General features: G+C 40.3%; 1 protein-coding gene across 1 annotated transcript in view; it reads right to left on the reverse strand.

The window, feature by feature from the left end:
• Positions 1-17287, reverse strand: part of LOC132402172 (pappalysin-2-like) — a 371016-nt gene that overhangs the window by 28000 nt on the left and 325729 nt on the right. Inside the window, exon 21 of the mRNA XM_059984850.1 lies at positions 2457-2555. Within this exon, the coding sequence (XP_059840833.1) occupies positions 2457-2555 (99 nt within the window). The remainder of the gene's footprint in view (positions 1-2456; positions 2556-17287) is intronic.

The raw sequence follows: 17287 nt of genomic DNA on the forward strand, positions 1-17287 counted from the left end.
CTTATGATTTATGGATATCCACCTGACTAAAACAGTGAGCATAATGCCTTTAATGTGAGTAGAGGGTGCAATACACTTTGTGCTGCCCTATACACATTTACTGTATATCTCAAAAAGTCAGTGTCTAATCACCTCCTCTGTGCTCCAAAGAAGGTCTGAAAGGAGGCATTAAGATCCATTTGAAACTAATCAGTAGTAAGGCATGGTATTGGCAGCAAGGGACTGAATGCTATGGCGTAGACCAGTCAGTTTTGTGTATTACAGTGAGGAAGGCAATGATGAGAGACATCAGTGGGTACTGAAGTATTCATCCAGTGGATTCAGGCACATATGTGATACACTTGTAGTTTTGCTTTAGTGTCAGGTTTGAAATCAATGACTTTTATGTTTCTGGGATCCGGACTACTTGGAGAAGGTGCACCACCGATACCTCTGCAAACTTCTCCCAATCACCTGGAAGAATAAGCAAACCAACATCAGTGTGCTCTCTCCCAGACCAATACCAAGGAACTAATTATACTCAATCAGCTCTTTTGGACAGGCTTTGAATCTCACACAAAAGACTCCCTATCAATCTCAGAATATACTGATCCAAGGCCTTGTGAGCCACAAGGTCTGCTGGATGGTGGTGATATTTGTAAGCCATCAGGGCTGAATGCTTCCTCCCCTGGCTATCTCAATCAATTCAAATTATTTTTCAGCCTCAACTCTCTTCTCCAGCTCAGAATGCACTGAGATTCCTTCCTCCTTAAAGCACCAAAACCAAGAAGTACTTTCCACTGATGATCAACATTTCCCCAGTTTCTAGAATGGAGTTTTGTACACCAAATAGCAAGGCTCTTTGGTCTGACCACATTAACTATAAATCCAGTCTCCAGTATTGTGCATTACCTGACTCACTACAGTATAACACAAAATCAAATATTTACATCACTAACATTTTCAAATTACAATTTCCATAAGCCAGTCTTTCTGTGCAAAAACATATCCTACTGCGATATTCATTAATTAGAATCTTCCAATTGCCAGTGGTAGTGGGATTCTGGCCATGAATGCAAAGCACAGACAGACTGTAATAAAATGCTTAGTGGTGTAGTTACTGGTCCAGACAGCATGCAGCTTGAGTTTCAGTGAGCACCCCTTCTGTGCATGCAAATAAAAAAGTCACAGTATATAACATTACCATAAATTTAACTTTACAGATTTCAGGCAACATCCTACTGGGCAATCTTTCATACCTTAAAGCCTTAGCTGAAATAAAAATAATGATTACAATCTAAAGGAGATCTCCCTGCTTTCTTTGCTTTGCAGCCAAGAGTCAGAAAGTGACATCATGTTTTAACGGATAAATTATTGGACCTAACACTTCAATGCTTTCTCCTCATCAACAGCCTTAGCTGGAGAGATGTTCATGGTTACACCACCAAGGATGGCCAGGTCTCTGGATTCTGTTGACTATTTTTCCAAAGCATGTCATCAGGCAAAGGCGGGAGCTGGCTCAGCTATGATTTTTTTTCAATCGGCGATTGATCCAGCTTACGTTGCACATCTCATTGCTTTTGGTGAACCTTCTAATATTACCTTAGACCTACCAATGCCTTCCACAGGCATCAAGTTAGTAGTGGCTGGTGTCAGGATTGTATTGCATGAGTATTATATTATATATAGTTTTTTTTTCTATTTTACACATCTACTGAATTGAAAAGTGCAGACCACACTGTCTTTCCCAAATATTTCTTAACAAAAATATGTAGTATATAATTGTGGCTCAAATTTTGTTTAAAATTATTGTCTTGCAAAATGCCTTATGCATCTTAATACACTAAGGATGCCACACTAACAATGATAATCAGGGTCTATACAGTTGTTGACAATGTATTTCAACATTCAGGAGCCTACAATCACTCTGTCTGGATTTGCATTTGTAGGTAGTGGATCAGATCTAGAACAGAGAGTATTTTGTGTGTCAGGCAGTTCTGGTTACTTAGATGTCATGGGAATCAATGCAGGACATTGAGGGTGTTATAATCTATATAAATCTCCTAAATTGAAAATGCAGTTTTCAATGCATCCAAGGATGCTGTTGATGCAAAGCAAAATGGAAAACTAAGACATAGGGAGTAATTTGGGTTATAGATATAGGTTACACAAAGGAGCAAGTACAGAAAGTAAGTAGCATTGGTAATTAGACAATATAAAGTTGAAAACTCAACTCTGTAAGATGAATTTAAGGTATTTTGTTTCATAAAAGTCAGAACGATACAATTGAAATCTCCAACAATTTATTTGTAGAACTTGAAGGAAGAATGAACTGAAAAACAGAATGACTAATGAATGAATAATCATAATAGAATGCCCTAACATAAAAGAAGTACAGAAACAGGCCCTTTAGCCCACAATGTCTGTGCCAAAAATCTCTCTTAATTCTGAACACATCAATACTTCCCTAATCTCACCTTTCTGGAAGAGAGCGTTGACGGGCAGCAGTCTCCTCCATCATACTGACAGTACGCTCTATTGTTGATTTTGTCACACCAACCATCAGCTTGAAAAGGCTAAAAGCAAGAATAGTACAAAATGTCTTTAAAAAGTCATTAAAAAGTTAGGACTGGTAATTACTTCCCAAGAGGCAACTGGGAAGGACAATAAATACAACACTAAAGCTTAGATTAACAAACTTGTGAACTCAGTACGCAATTTACTGACTGCGTCAGTGCTTCTATTCACATGTGGTGCCTCCGCCGTTAGGAAATAATTAAAATTTACAATTAAAACTATTTCTGATGGAGTTGTGTAGAAGGTGAGGTGAAGGCCGATGATAAACCCACACCTACTTTGAAAACCAGATGTGTCATTGAATGTTTTTAGATTTGCCAACAAATCAAACGTGCTGAAAGCTGCTCAGAACTGCTTTTCATATAATATGCTTCTGGAACAATCAATTTTACAAGTCCATGCTTAAAAGTACACTGACATAATTTAGTCTACACAAACATCTGCATGCAGTGAAATAGTATCCACTGTTTTCCTACTGAAAATACATTTGTTGTCTTTCCCCATTATCACTAGTGATAAACAAAGAGAGCAGATACATTAGATTGGCATCAGGCACTTTTAATGATAATAGTTTGAACTCTCAAAGCAATAGATTGCATAATATCCAATAAATATGTAACAATACATACAGGTTATCTTATAATTATTCCCAACAAGAAGGTAGGGTAGCTAAGAAGGAATTTGTTAGCTATAGACTGTGTTCAGTATCAAATTATATAACACATACAAACGAGGACAGATTACAGCCTTACATGTCAAACTTTTAGTGCTCCAAGATCAATCCACAGAAAACAGAAAACGTTTTTGGAACAGGAAATGATCATTTGGCACAAAAATTATTTGTTTTGGTTTTCAAGTTGAATCCAACTCACTTTTCATTGATATTTATAATCAGCTTACCACCACACCTGTGAAAGCTCTCTGTCTTTCTGCAGCATTCAAACTTCTTACACATAATATTAAAGCAACATATGGCAGTTTTCAAATGTTGTGATATAGTTCCTTCCTCAACCTATGCTATGTACTGTATACAATGACCATCAAGAACTCCTAGTTGCATGCCATCTCAAATACCCTCTGCATTTCCACATTGACTTCTCCCTTATTGACTTACTCCAGTGCCAGATTAAGGCCTAACATAAGCTAAAGTAACAACACTTCATATTTTGCCAGGGCAGTCTACTACCCAAAGGAATGAACATTGAATTTACCAATTTCAGGCAGTGCTTCCCTTCCACACTCCCCTTTCTGATTCATCTGTAGTTCTCTTATTTCTGTCCTCTTCCTTATATTTCTTCAGTCCCCATCACTCACTTTGTCCCAACTCCCTCTCTACCAATGATCCACATATTTCACTTACTAGATCTCCACCCCCCACCAATCTGGCTCCATCTGCCCATCACCTCTGCTCCAATGGTTCCTATTTATCACTTTCCTTACTTGTAAAATTCCAGTATTCCATGGCTTTGTGTTTCCAGTTACCACTCTCAGCTGTCTGGACCTTCACCTCCCCTTCCTCCCCCTGCCCATCATCTTTCCCTCCTTGGACCATCTACCAGTTCCTGCCTCACCTTTCCTCACTTTCCCTTTGTCCCGCTATCTTCCCTCTCCACTCTCAGCCCTGCAGCAGGTTCTCGAGCTGAAATGCCAGAAGATTCCTCCCCCCTCCCATAACAGATGCTGCTAGACCTGCTGTATTCTTCCAACTGACTGCAGGTCCAGATTCCAGCATCTGCAGTCTCTTGTATCTTCAAATATCAGAGTTAAATTTAATTCATTATGTTCAGGGCAGGAGCCAAAAGCAGTGAGAGCACCTTGCAATTTTCTACCTATTGCAATATTCTCATTTATAATGTTGCTAAAAGCATTAAAAAGTTTTGTAGAGCATATACAATATCACTCTGTGTATAATCCTGCATTGCTACTCATTTATCCATTTAGATCAAAATTGAAATAACAGCAGTCATGATTATATTTCCTCTGAAATTCAATTCCTATGTATCTGTAGATGCTTTAACTTCTCTCTACCAATATGTTGTGGTAATGGGTACTGTTACTGCTAAGGGTTTGTGTCCCTCACAGTACTAGCTCGGCAGCTCTTCCTAGTCAGCACTCTGCAGCAATGTTTATCTGTATGGATTATGGTTCTGCTCCCTCTATTCCTCACAGTCTACAAAATGCTCATTTCCCTGCTGAAAAGTTGTAAAAGAATGAAAAGAAAATGGACCTGGACCCTGATTCACAATTAATCGTCTGCCACGTTTCACTTGACAAGAGAATGCACTCCTAAACATGCATCCACTGTTAAATGATACGACACAGCAGATTGCTGGCATATTCTGGAACTTACTTGGATGTTATTTCAAAACACCTCAGCCCTTTCCCTGAATTCTATCCACTTTACAAAATGTACAGAAGAGGAAACTTGTATTGATTACACAAAATCCTTCAAATCAGACTGGACTGTGTTTGATGGGCAGAACTGCACTTAACTGCTGCTGTCAATTAAATTATGGTAATGATATAGGTTAGACTTATGGAACAGTCATTAGAACCCTATGATCTTGAATGTGGCATTGGTTTAAGTAAAATTAAAGAAATATACAGTACTTACTTGCAACTCAAGTCTTGTTTAACTAACTTTCATTGAAGATAAATACAAACAAATGAACACAATGAAACAATGCTGGAATTGGAACAAAATGCTGGAAAACACCTCAGCAAATCAGGCAAATTTTGATTTTCTGAATGCTGAAATTGCACTCAGTTTTGTACCTGGGTTTTATCCCCCACTACTATCTTCAGTATCAGACGCTCAGATTATGGCATTATACAGGAAAAAGATGAATACCTTCATATTCTGATGTTTTGATTGTGTTGTGCAAGAAAGTGGTAAGATTAAAAGTACAGAATTTTCGGGGGAAGTACTGCCTCAAGTAATGCTCTTTGTTGAGGCTAATCACTAACAACCATTTGGCAAGCACTATCCTCCCTGTGATGACTTGAAGATCTCAATGGGCACAATCCATATGTACAAAACTAAACTGACAAACATTTCAGAACCTTTAACACAGTACACAGCAAGATTTATAATTTCCACCTTCAATCTTGGTGTGAATTTGATATCACATCATGTGTTATGTGGACATGGTGTTCATGCCATTATTAGTTATTCTGTAAATCACATTTACCAAAAGAAATTCCATTCCTTACTATTATTTTTTCTCTATCTGGCCACAATCAAAATCAAACACATGCTTCAAAACCACGAAGTATCAATACTCACAGTCCAAGTTAAATAGCCTGTTCACATCAACACCATCCAAATCTCTCAGCATTTTTAAAAAGCTGGATCAAGTTCAAATTCAATCTTTTCTCTAATGAAAACAAGTTCTCCCAGCCTTTTTTTTATAAATAAGAGGCAATCCCTAAGTATTTAAATCATCTTTGTTGCTAATCTATGAACATTTGCCAGTGCATTAATATCCTTTTGATGACATGGTACTCAAAACTGTAGATTAATTTGCCAAATGTGCCAACTCAGAGAGGTCTGGCTCACAAGACAAATGGTTTTGAGGTGCTCCAAATCTCAATTATACTCACGGATAAAATGACGCATTGACCGGCTGGTTAATGAATACCAAGTGATTATTACCTAGGATTAACCTTTTTGATGGATACTACTTTATTGTGTTCATATGTTTGAAATTCACCCCACCCCACTCCATTTGTTTCCCAATTTTGCCAAGTCATCTTTTCCTGTTAAATTAACCAAATTTCCATTAATACTCTGTCACTATTTTTGTACTTTCAAATACTGAACTTTATTTTATGCCCTTTTGAAATTCATATGAATAATGCCCAATAGTGTACCCTCATTGTTTAACTGAATTGCTTTGTAAGATGGTTTGAATAATTTATCAGGAATATGATTCACAGAACTAACCAGAAACTCTCCTCTTAAAGTGGATACTGCCAGGTTTCTCCATGATGTATTTGAGTATTGTCCACTGAGGATTTGAGTCAATTGTAATATCTCTTCATTCCAGCCTCACATTTCTGAATATCTGGAATCCATCTGATTTTAAAAAGCAAACAACTGTAGAAGCTTAAAATTAGAACTAGTAACAGAAAATGCTGGAACTGCTCAGCATCTGCAGAGAGAGAACCATAGCTAATATTTCAGCACAACAGACTTTGTGAACATAATTCAGCACATCACAGAAGCCAGCCTCCTCTTTATGGATTCTGTTTATACTTCTCACTGCCTCACCTACTCTGGACATTCTCAACTCCCCTCTCCCATAGGGCAGAAGGTACAAAAGTCTGAAAGCATGCGCCACCAGATTTGAGTTTAAGGACAGTTTTAATCCCATTGTTATAAGACTACTGAATGGTTCCGCAGTACAATAAGATGGACTCCTGACCTCACAATCAACCTCATTATGATATTGTACCTTATTTTCTACCTTGCACTGCACTTTCTCTGTAACTGTTGCATTTTATTCTGCTTTTTTTTTTGCTTTACATGTACTACCTCAATGCACTGTGAAATGAATTGATCTGTATGAACAGGAAATATGACATGGTCTTCACTGTGCTTCAGTACATGTGACAATAGTAAAAACAATTCCAATTCAGCAATAAAACATTATTAAGTTGCAGGGAGGAGCAGACAGATGTGGAGAACAAAGGGTATGCCTGTATTGAATGTGGACCCAGAGAGACTGAATGACACAGGAGTGTTGTTTACTAACAGAGGATGGTCAAGGATTGTTAATCACACTTCGCCTCTCTGGAGGAGATGTAAACAGAGGGAGATGAATTAGGACAAGTTGCCATTGTGGGATACAAAACATTGCATCTGGTAGATATATGAATTTGGAATGTGGGAAATATTCAACAGATCAGGCAGAATTTGGAAGGAGGGGGAGAGGAAGGGAAGGGAAGGGGGGAGGGGGAACACGCAGAGGGAGAGAAAAAGGATAAAGAATAATTTTGGGCATATGATATTTCATCACAACTAGCCAGTTCTGAAACAAAATATAAAGGTTTGTTATTTGGAATTGTTGAATTTAATTACAAATCCCGAGACTGTAGTGTATTTTCTTTAATTCCCTTTGTCATTAAACAATCCCTTCTGTTTATATCTCCTCCAGTCAGATCAACTCTGATTAAGAAGCCTCTATCACCACTTGTGTCATTCAGCTTTTCTTACTATTCACTTTAATGCACTATTTCCCTTGTCCTGCTCCGCTTAATATCTAACTTTTCCTGTTTCTAAATGGTCAATGAACTAAAACACTAACTCTGTTTCTCTTTGTACAGAAGCTGCCTGACTTGTTAATTATTTCTGACATTTTCTGTTAATGTTTGCTGTCACTTTATTAAAGGACTTCAAAAATATTAAGTAGCTTTACTTCTCCACTTGAAGACTATGTAGTGTATTCTAAATATTTCATATGTTGTGCAGATGTTTAAAGTTAGATTATCCGAATAAAAATGCTTCATGGCTAACACATGTGGCAATTACCTCAGCCAAATTGATATAATTTGGAGTCTTTTCAGACTTCATTAGTGAATGCTATTATAAAAAAATATTTTTGACACAGCTATATTTCCTGCTCAAACCTTACAAATCTACACAACAAGTAACTTAACATAAAGGAGGCAAGGTATAAACTGTATGGATATAAGATAAACTAAAACCACATGGATAAAAGGGAGACATAGTGAAGAACATGAACAGCACACTGAAGGAAGGGGGAAAACAAACACTGAAGAGAAATAGCAATGGAGAAGAATTGTTGCACTCAAGGATCTTGAAAGAGAAATTACACCACACATTTTTGTAGAGGGAAAGAATGCCAAGACACATAAATGCAACTTCAAGAGACATTGCTTTTCATTATAAAGCAGCAGATAATTAAAAAAAAAATGGGTCTAATGGTATTTGTTAATGGATTTATCATATGAGAGTGCACAACAGTATTCAAGGAAGAAAGAGAAAACAATGTTAGGCTTACAGCATTTCATTAGAAATGGCTAGTTCTGAAATAAAATTGGAACGGCTTCTCTCTATCTACTCTATATATTATCCATTAGCTTTTACACTTACATCAAATCTTACCATTATTTTTCAAGATGGTGCACACTGTGGTCTCCACCGACAACATGGCTTAGACTTAATTGTATTTTTTTCGGGTTCATAGAGATGGTTTTGGGACAAAAGCGGTTTAGGGACTGATATTGGAAAATTGAAGATCAGATTAGGGTTTAGGGACAGTGATATTGGAAAGTTGGAGATCAGATTAGGGTTTAGGGACAGGGATATTGGAAAGTTGGAGATCAGATTAGGGTTTAGGGACAGGGATATTGGAAAGTTGGAGATCGGATTAGGGTTTAGGGACAGGGATATTGGAAAGTTGGAGATCAGATTAGGGTTTAGGGACAGGGATGTGGAGAAGTTAGAGCTCAGGCCTCTGCCCCTTGCTCCACGTTCAAAGTCACGTGACATGACAGGGTGACAAAAGACATCCACTGCCCAGGGCTGCACTCCACATTTGAGGTCCAGCAATGTGGATGGGTGATGAATGACATCAGCACTCAGTCTGCACTCAAAAGCTCATGATGTTGTGTTCATGTGAGCAGGAGACATGGGAGCCAGTCAGTCGGTGCACCCAGAATTCGAGACTAGAATCCAAGGTCCTGCCATCAGCAATCTGGGGGTTGATGCCAAAGATATAAGTCCAATGTCCAAAGTCTGGAGATTGGAGACTAAAGGTGTGTGTGTGTGTGTGTGTGTGTGTGTGTGTGTGTGTGTGTGTGTGTGTGTGTGTGTGTGTGTGTGTGTGTGTGTGTGTGTGTGTGGGGGGGGGTGGAAAGGGGCTTGTTTTGCTGCTGTTGTTTTGTTGGTTGGTGAATCTATTATGGGCATACAATATTGGTGATGGATTGTGTGGCAACGCTTGCAGATCATCCTCAGCACATCCCTAGGTGGAGTTGGTTGTTAACACAAATGAGGCATTTCATGGTATGTTTTGATGTACATGTGATAAATAAATCTGAATCAATTTTCCTTATTCCAAGGAAATTCTGCAGTCCCGTCAAACTGATATTGTTCATTCCTGGAAGTATTTTTGTAAATTTCCCTGCTGCCTTTCAGGACCTTCACATCTACCCTAAAGGGCACAATCAAACTGGGTGCAATACTTCAGTTGTGGTCAGGCTAGGATTTCATGAAGATTCAACTTAACCTCTTCTTAGCATCATGATTTCTGAAACCAAGGATCCCATATGCTTTATTAATCAGGTTCTGCCCTCCAACTTGCAAAGATTTATGCATTGTGTTCTTTATGTCTGCAAACCCCTTTGGTTATAACATCCCCACCAACTCCTACCTCATTCTTTTTGTCAAAGTGTACCTTTTCACACTTCTCAGCACCATTAAAGTGAAGTGATTAAATTTCATGCAGTGTTTCTGTCCTGCACTATTCACAAGATCAATGCAATGCAACAAAATGTAGCTTACATATTTCAGTGGTTTCCCCATCTCCTAGATTTTGACATAAATCACTGATAAGAGCAGAGCCTGTGGTTGTACTGGAGCTGTTGGTAAAATAAAGCCCCAAAAGATATGCTGTGATTAAATGTTGATTAAAATAAAGCTAATCTAAATGAACCTAAAATATAAGAGAGCTTTGGTATGCTTACAGGAATTTTAGCTCATGAAAGTAAAGGGGTATAAATGCCAAATGTAAAATGTTAAAGCACTTGCAGGTTGAATACAACCTCTGAAGTTCAGCCTTGTGAAGTTCAAATGACCTGAACTTCCAGAAAATAAGTTCCTTAACAAATGATGAATTTTATCCTAAGTGTACCGTCCAACTTACTTGACACAATGTGTTACCAAGCGTCCATACTAACCAAAACTATTTAGTATAAGCATTTTGTGGTTTAAACCATTCATTGAGGCTAAACAAAATAGGAAACTTTTTCACAAAAGGTAGAATAAACTTTAAACCTCCCTCAACCTAGCAAGGCTCCTTTTATTGTTATTATGGTAGGGCTAGAACTGAGTGCCAAATGACTAACTCAGAGGGTTGGACTAACAATCCATTGATGCCAGTCCTATCATTAACTTGAGGTTAGGGCATCAGGCCAAATATGGGCAAGGAATCAACCTGATTATCATCTCTACTTTTTTCCCATAGGTAATAAATCTGTCCCCTCATGTTGAACTATACTTAGAAAAACTGAAAATAGCCAGGGCACAAAATGTACTCTGGTTGGTAGAGTTCACTGCCCATCAGCATGAGTTGCTATGCAGCTCCACCACAGATTAAGCCACATCAACCACCAACAAAGACAAGCATTTCAGACGCATGGAGAATATCATCACCAACGGGTTTCCATTAGGGTGCACAACATCCTCTTTTGGAAATATCGGATATTACCAACCCTATGTCATTGCTGGATTCGAAACCTGGAACTCTCTCCACAAAAGCACTGTTGAATGTGATCTTTAGGGTACTGAACATAATAAATAGGAGTAAGAGTAGGCCATTTAGCCCATTGAGCCTGCTCCGCCACTCAATCCATTATGGCTGATCTGGCCATATACTCATCTTCCCCAACCTGCCTTTTTCCCATAACCCTTTCAATTCCCCTACTATGTAAAAATCTATCTGAACTTGCCTTAAATATACTTACTGAGGAAGCCTCCACTGCTTCATTGACCTGAGAATTCCACAGATTCACCACTCGCTGGGAAAAGCAGTTCCTCCTCATCTCAGTCCTAAATCTACTCCCCTGAATTTTGAGTTAAGTCCCTTAGTTCTAGTCACACCTACCAGTGGAAAAAACTTTCCTGCCTCTATCTTATCTATCCCTTTCATAAATTTATATGTTTCTATAAGACCTCCTCTCATTCTTCTGAATTCCAGCAAGTACAGTCCCAAGCATCTCAATCTCCCTTCATAGTCTAACCACTTCATCTCTGGAATCAACCAGGTGAACCTCCTCTGCACCGCCTCGAAAGCCTGTATATCCTCCCTCATGTAAGGAGACCAGAACTGCACACAGTACTCCAGGTGCAGCCTCACCAGTACCCTGTATAGTTGCAGCATAACCTCCCTGCTCTTAAATCCCATCCCTCTAGCAATGGCCAACATTCTATTTGCCTACTGCAGCTGTGAAAGAAAGGGACTCAGTATCCCAAGAGCAATTAGGGATGGGTGATAAATGCTGACATTGCCAGTGATGCTCTGTCCAAACTAATGTATGAGTAAAAATTTTTCGACACTTTCTCTTTATTGCTAGCAAGTCAGTTGGTTAAGTATTACAACCTTTCTGCATGATGAGTCAATCTATTCTTCAAATAATAATGGATGTTACATAGTACATACAATATTTAAGTCACTGAAAATCATTAGGCACCAGAATTTGAAAAGTGGTTTGTGAATGCATAATAGGGGTGATTGAAATATTAGCCCACTCTCTTTGTCCACAGGCCCAGGCACAACGCAAGAGGCCTATAATGGAGATGTCAGCGTCACAGTGGAGAGACCGACAAAATAAAGCACAACTGTTCTCACATAACCGTTGTATGAAAGGTAGGGTGCACTTTCATACAACAGGCATCAGGTTACTTTGCTTTATTGTCACCAAACAATTGATACTAGAGCGTACAATCATCACAGCGATATTTGATTCTGTGCTTTGCGCTCCCTGAAGTACAAGTTGAAGTAAACATAATAAAAATTTAAATTATATGTCATAATTAGAAAATAGAAAAGGGAAAGTAAAGTAGTGCAAGTCAGGTCCGGATATTTGGAAGGTACGGCCCAGAACTGGGTCAGGATTCGTTCAGCAGTCTTACAACAGTTGGAAAGAAGCTGTTCCCAAATCTGGCCATATGAATCTTCAAGCTCCTGAACCTTCTCCCGGAGGGAAGTGGGACAAAAAGTGTGTTGGCTGGATGGGTCGTATCCTTGATTATCCTGGCAACACTGCTCTGAGAGTGTGCGGTGTAAGGTGAGTCCAAGGACAGAAGATTGGTTTGTGTGATGTGCTGGGCCATGTTCACCATCTTCTGCAGCTTCTTCCAGTCTTGGACAGGACAACTTCCATACCAGGTTGTGATGCACCCTAGAAGAATGTTTTCTCTGGTGCATCTATAAAAATTAGTGAGGGATTTAGGGGACAGGCCAAATTTCTTCAGCTTTCTCAGGAAGTTAAGGCACTGGTGGGTCTTCTTGGCAGTGGGCTCTGCTTGGTCAGACCAAGTCAGGTCATTTGTGATATTCACCCCAAGGAACTTAAAGCTTTTGACCTGTTCCACCTGCGCACCACCGATGTAGATGGGGTCGTGCAGTCCGCTACTCCTTCTGAAGTCAACAACTAATTCTTTCGTCTTGCTAACGTTGAGGGATAGGCTATTGTCTTCGCAACATGCCACTAGGTTTTTAATTTCCTCTCTGTACTCAGACTCATCATTACCCAAGATATGGCCTACAATTGTGGTGTCATCAGCAAACTTATATATGGAGTTTGATGGAAACTTGACTACACGAGCATGGGTGTACAGTGAGTACAGCAGAGGGCTGAGTACACAGCCTTGTGGGGCACTGGTGCTCAGAGTGATTGTAGAGGAGCGCTTGTCCCCTATTTTTACAGCCTGGGTCCTGTCTGTGAGGAAGTTGAAGATCCAGCTGCAGATCTGAGTGCTAAGACCCAGGTTCCGGAGCTTAGGAATCAGTTTATTTGGAATGATGGTATTAAAGGCAGAGCTGTAGTCGATGAAAAGGAGCCTTACATATGCGTCTTTATTCTCCAGGTGTTCTAAGGAGGAATGTAGTGCCAGAGAGATGGCATCTCCCATTGACCTGTTGCTCTGGTAGGCGAATTGCAAAGCGTTAAGGTTGACCAGTAGGCTATGGTTGATGTGTGCCATAACCAATTGCTCAAAACACTTCATAGCAATTGATGTCAGAGCCACAGGTTGATAGTCATTCAGGCATGCCACCTTGCTTTTCTTCGGCACTGGGATTATCATTGCCTTCTTAAAACAGTAGGGGATCTTAAACTGAAGCAGGGAGTGGTTGAAGATGTCAGCAAACACTCCAGCTAGCTCACTTGCACAGGCCCGGAGAACCTGTCCCAGAACGGCATCTGGGCCCGTCGCCTTCCTTGGATTTATCTTCAGGAAGGCTCTTCTAAAATCTTCCTCGGTGACGATGAATCTCGATGCCACCAGGTCCGGTTCATCCGGAGGGGGCGGAACGATCCTCTTCTGTTTGATTCTTACATAGAATACATTAAGTTCGTCAAGAAGAGAAGCACTACAGTTATTGATATTCCCATCCTTTTCTTTGCACCCAGTGATCTCATTTAGATCCTGCCATAGTCTACTGGCATCCCTCTGGTTAGCCTGGGCTTCCAACTTGGCTCGATATTGCCTCTTGGCGCCCTTAATGGCTTTCTGGAGTTCACGCCTGGATTCCATGTAGCGACAGGTATCCCTGGACCTAAAAGCCACAGCTCTAGCCTTCAAAAGGGACTGGACCTCATAATTCATCCAAGGTTTCCGGTTAGGGAATATCCAGATCATCTTGCGAGACCCACAGTCTTCTGTGCATTTCCAGATAAAGCCCGTGACAGCTGAGGCATACTCATTGAGGTTAGCTGCCGAGTCCTTGAATACTAACCAGTCCACCGATTCAAAGCACTCATGGAGGACTTCGTCCGTTTCTTCAGTCCAATGCGACACCACTTTCGACATCGTGACCTCCCGCTTCAGTTTCTGTTCGTAAGCCGGGAGGAGGTGTACGGCCTGATGGTCCGATTTTCCGAAGCGAGGTCGTGAGACAGAATGGTAGGCATCCTTGACTGCTGTGTAGCAGTGGTCAAGTATATCCGGACCTCTAGTGGAGCAGGAGACATGTTGGTATAACTTTGGCAGTGCTTTTCTGAGGTTGGCCTGGTTAAAGTCCCCGGCTGTAATGAGCAACGCCTCTGGATAGCTGGTCTCAAGTTCACTGATGTTGGCGTACAGTGTATTCACAGCACACTCTACATCCGCCTGGGGGGGAATGTAGACCGCTGTCAGTATGACCGAGGTGAATTCCTGTGGCAGGTAATAGGGACGACACTTCAGCAACAGATGTTCCAGGTCCGGACTGCAGGAGCTTGTCAGTTCCACTGTGTCCGAGCACCACACAGTGTTGATCATTAGGCAGACACCACCTCCCTTTGTCTTGCCCGAAGATACCGTGCAGTTCATCCGATGGATCGAAAATCCCTCTGGTCAGATGGCACAGTCAGGGCTGGCAGGGGAGAGCCAGGTCTCTGTGAAACAGAATACACAGCAGTTCTGCATCTCCCTGCAGTAGCTGAGTCTCCTTTTAAGATCATCCACCTCATTCTCTATGGCTTGCACATTAGCTAATAGGATGGTGGGCAGAGGGACCCTAAAGACCCTCCACTTCAACTGAAGCAGTTAGTACCACACAACTGATGCAATAAAGCAGTCAGAGGCCATTAAGGGTTGATGTTTACCTTATTTAAACAAAAGAGTGGGAAAAGTAAGATTCATATCTTTCAAATTTTACATTTGTCTTTCTTGGGAAGGAACCATGCAATGCTTGGAATTATGAATGCAAAGTTGATCCAACTAATTCTTCTGGATAGTAATTGTTGAGGGAAGAATATTGGCCAAAAAGATGGCATTGCTTGGAAAACAAAATCACACTAATGCAAATTTAAACCATTTTGCACCCACTTCTGGTGTCAGACAATGGAATACAGCCATGTCATAATGAGAAATAATTTTCAAAAAGATAGCTGAAAATGAATACAGACATGCTCTACCATAAACTGTAGGTTGGAGCTTCCAGTGTTCAATCTTAGCCAGACATTACAATAAGGCTTTGCACAGAAATTAAGACCACTTTTTGATTCCTGGAGATGTTCTGTTGCTCCGTGGGGAGAGATTACACAACTATGCCTAAAACTCCATATAGAAAGAAAGATTTTATTGAAACATTTTTTTCCACAGGAATTGAAAGGGTAATGGTGTAGTGCTCCAGCTGGCAGAGCTGCTACCTCACTGTTCCAGTGACCCAGGTTCAATCCTGACCTTAGGCGCTGTCTGTGTGGGGTTAGCATGCTTCCTGTGACTATATGGGTTTACAATCGGTGTTCCAGTTTCATCCCACATTACAAAGTTATGGGGCTTGGCAGGTTAATTATTTACAATTAAATTTCCCCTGGTGTTTAGGTGAGTAGTAGGATCAGGACATGTGAGGGAAGGGGTTTATGACATTTAAGAGGTATCTACTCTAGTACTTGAATCACTCAGGCTTTGATAGGTATGGAGCCATTGCAGGTAAATGGGATCATTGTAAATAGCTACAATAAATGACATGGATGTGGTGGGCTGTTACATGTTGTACAGTAGTATGACTCCATTGGTGTGGACTTGATGGGAATGTGGAGAGTAAAACAAATAGGTTAGGGGTGTAAAAATGAGTGATTTGCAGACAGTGGACTGAAGAACCTGTTTTCATGCTATATCTCCATATAGATGCAAGAATGATATTTCTCTCAGCCTAGGCATCTAGAACCAGAGCTCTCAAAATAAAAGGTTGGCTATTCAGGACAGAGAATGAGGAGAAATTTCTTATCCAGGAATTCTCCACCCTAAGGATTTATGGAGGCCAAATAACTGAGCATAATCCTGACACAGGTAAATAGAGGTTTAGATACTAAGGAATTTAGAGGACTTGGGCATAATGTTGGAAAATGGTCCTGAGGTAGGAAGTCACTCCCAACTCACTTCCATAATGGGCCTTTTGCAATAGAATTTCAACTGATTTTGCATAAACCTTTTCAAATTTGAAGTATATTCATTATCAAGGTACATTTATGTCATCATATACATGTATACAATCATAGAAAGGGTGCAGAGGAGACTTACAAAGATGTTGCCTGGATTGGGGAGCATGCCTTATGAGAATAGGTTGAGCGAATTCGGCCTTTTCTCCTTGGAGCGAAGGAGAACAAGAGGTGACCTGATAGAGGTGTATAAGATGATGAGAGGGATTTTCCCAGTGCTGAAGTGGCTGCCTCAAGAGGACACAGGTTTAAGGTGCTGTGTAGTACGTACAGAGGAGATGTCAGGGGTAAGTTTTTACTCAGTGGTGAGTGCGTGGAATGGGCTGCCGGCAACGGTGGTGAAGGCTGATACGATAGGGTCTTTTAAGAGGCTTTTAGGTAGGTACGTGGATCTTAGTAAACTAGAGGGCTATAGACAAGCCCAGTAATTTCTGAGGTAGGGACATGTCTGACACAACTTTGTGAGCCGAAGGTATTGTAGGTTTGTGTTGTAGGTTTTCTATGTTTCTCTGTATACAATCCAGAGATTCATTTTCTTGCAGGTATACTCAATAAATTCAGTAACCATAATAGAATCAATGAAAGACTGTGCCAAGCAGTGTGCAAAACACATCAAATGGTGCAAATACAAAAAAAATAAAAGGAATAATAATAATAATATTAAATAAATTATTAATAAATATAGAGAAAATGAGATGGACTAGTCCTTGAAAGTGAGTTCATAGGTTGTGGGAACAGTTCAATGATGGGGCAAGTGAAGTTATCTCCTCTAGTTCAAGAGCCTGATGGCTGAGGGTACTACCTCTTCCTGAACCTGGTGGCATGAGTCCTGATG

Source organism: Hypanus sabinus, chromosome 11 (genome assembly GCF_030144855.1).
Source record: "Hypanus sabinus isolate sHypSab1 chromosome 11, sHypSab1.hap1, whole genome shotgun sequence".
Lineage (NCBI taxonomy): Eukaryota > Metazoa > Chordata > Chondrichthyes > Myliobatiformes > Dasyatidae > Hypanus > Hypanus sabinus.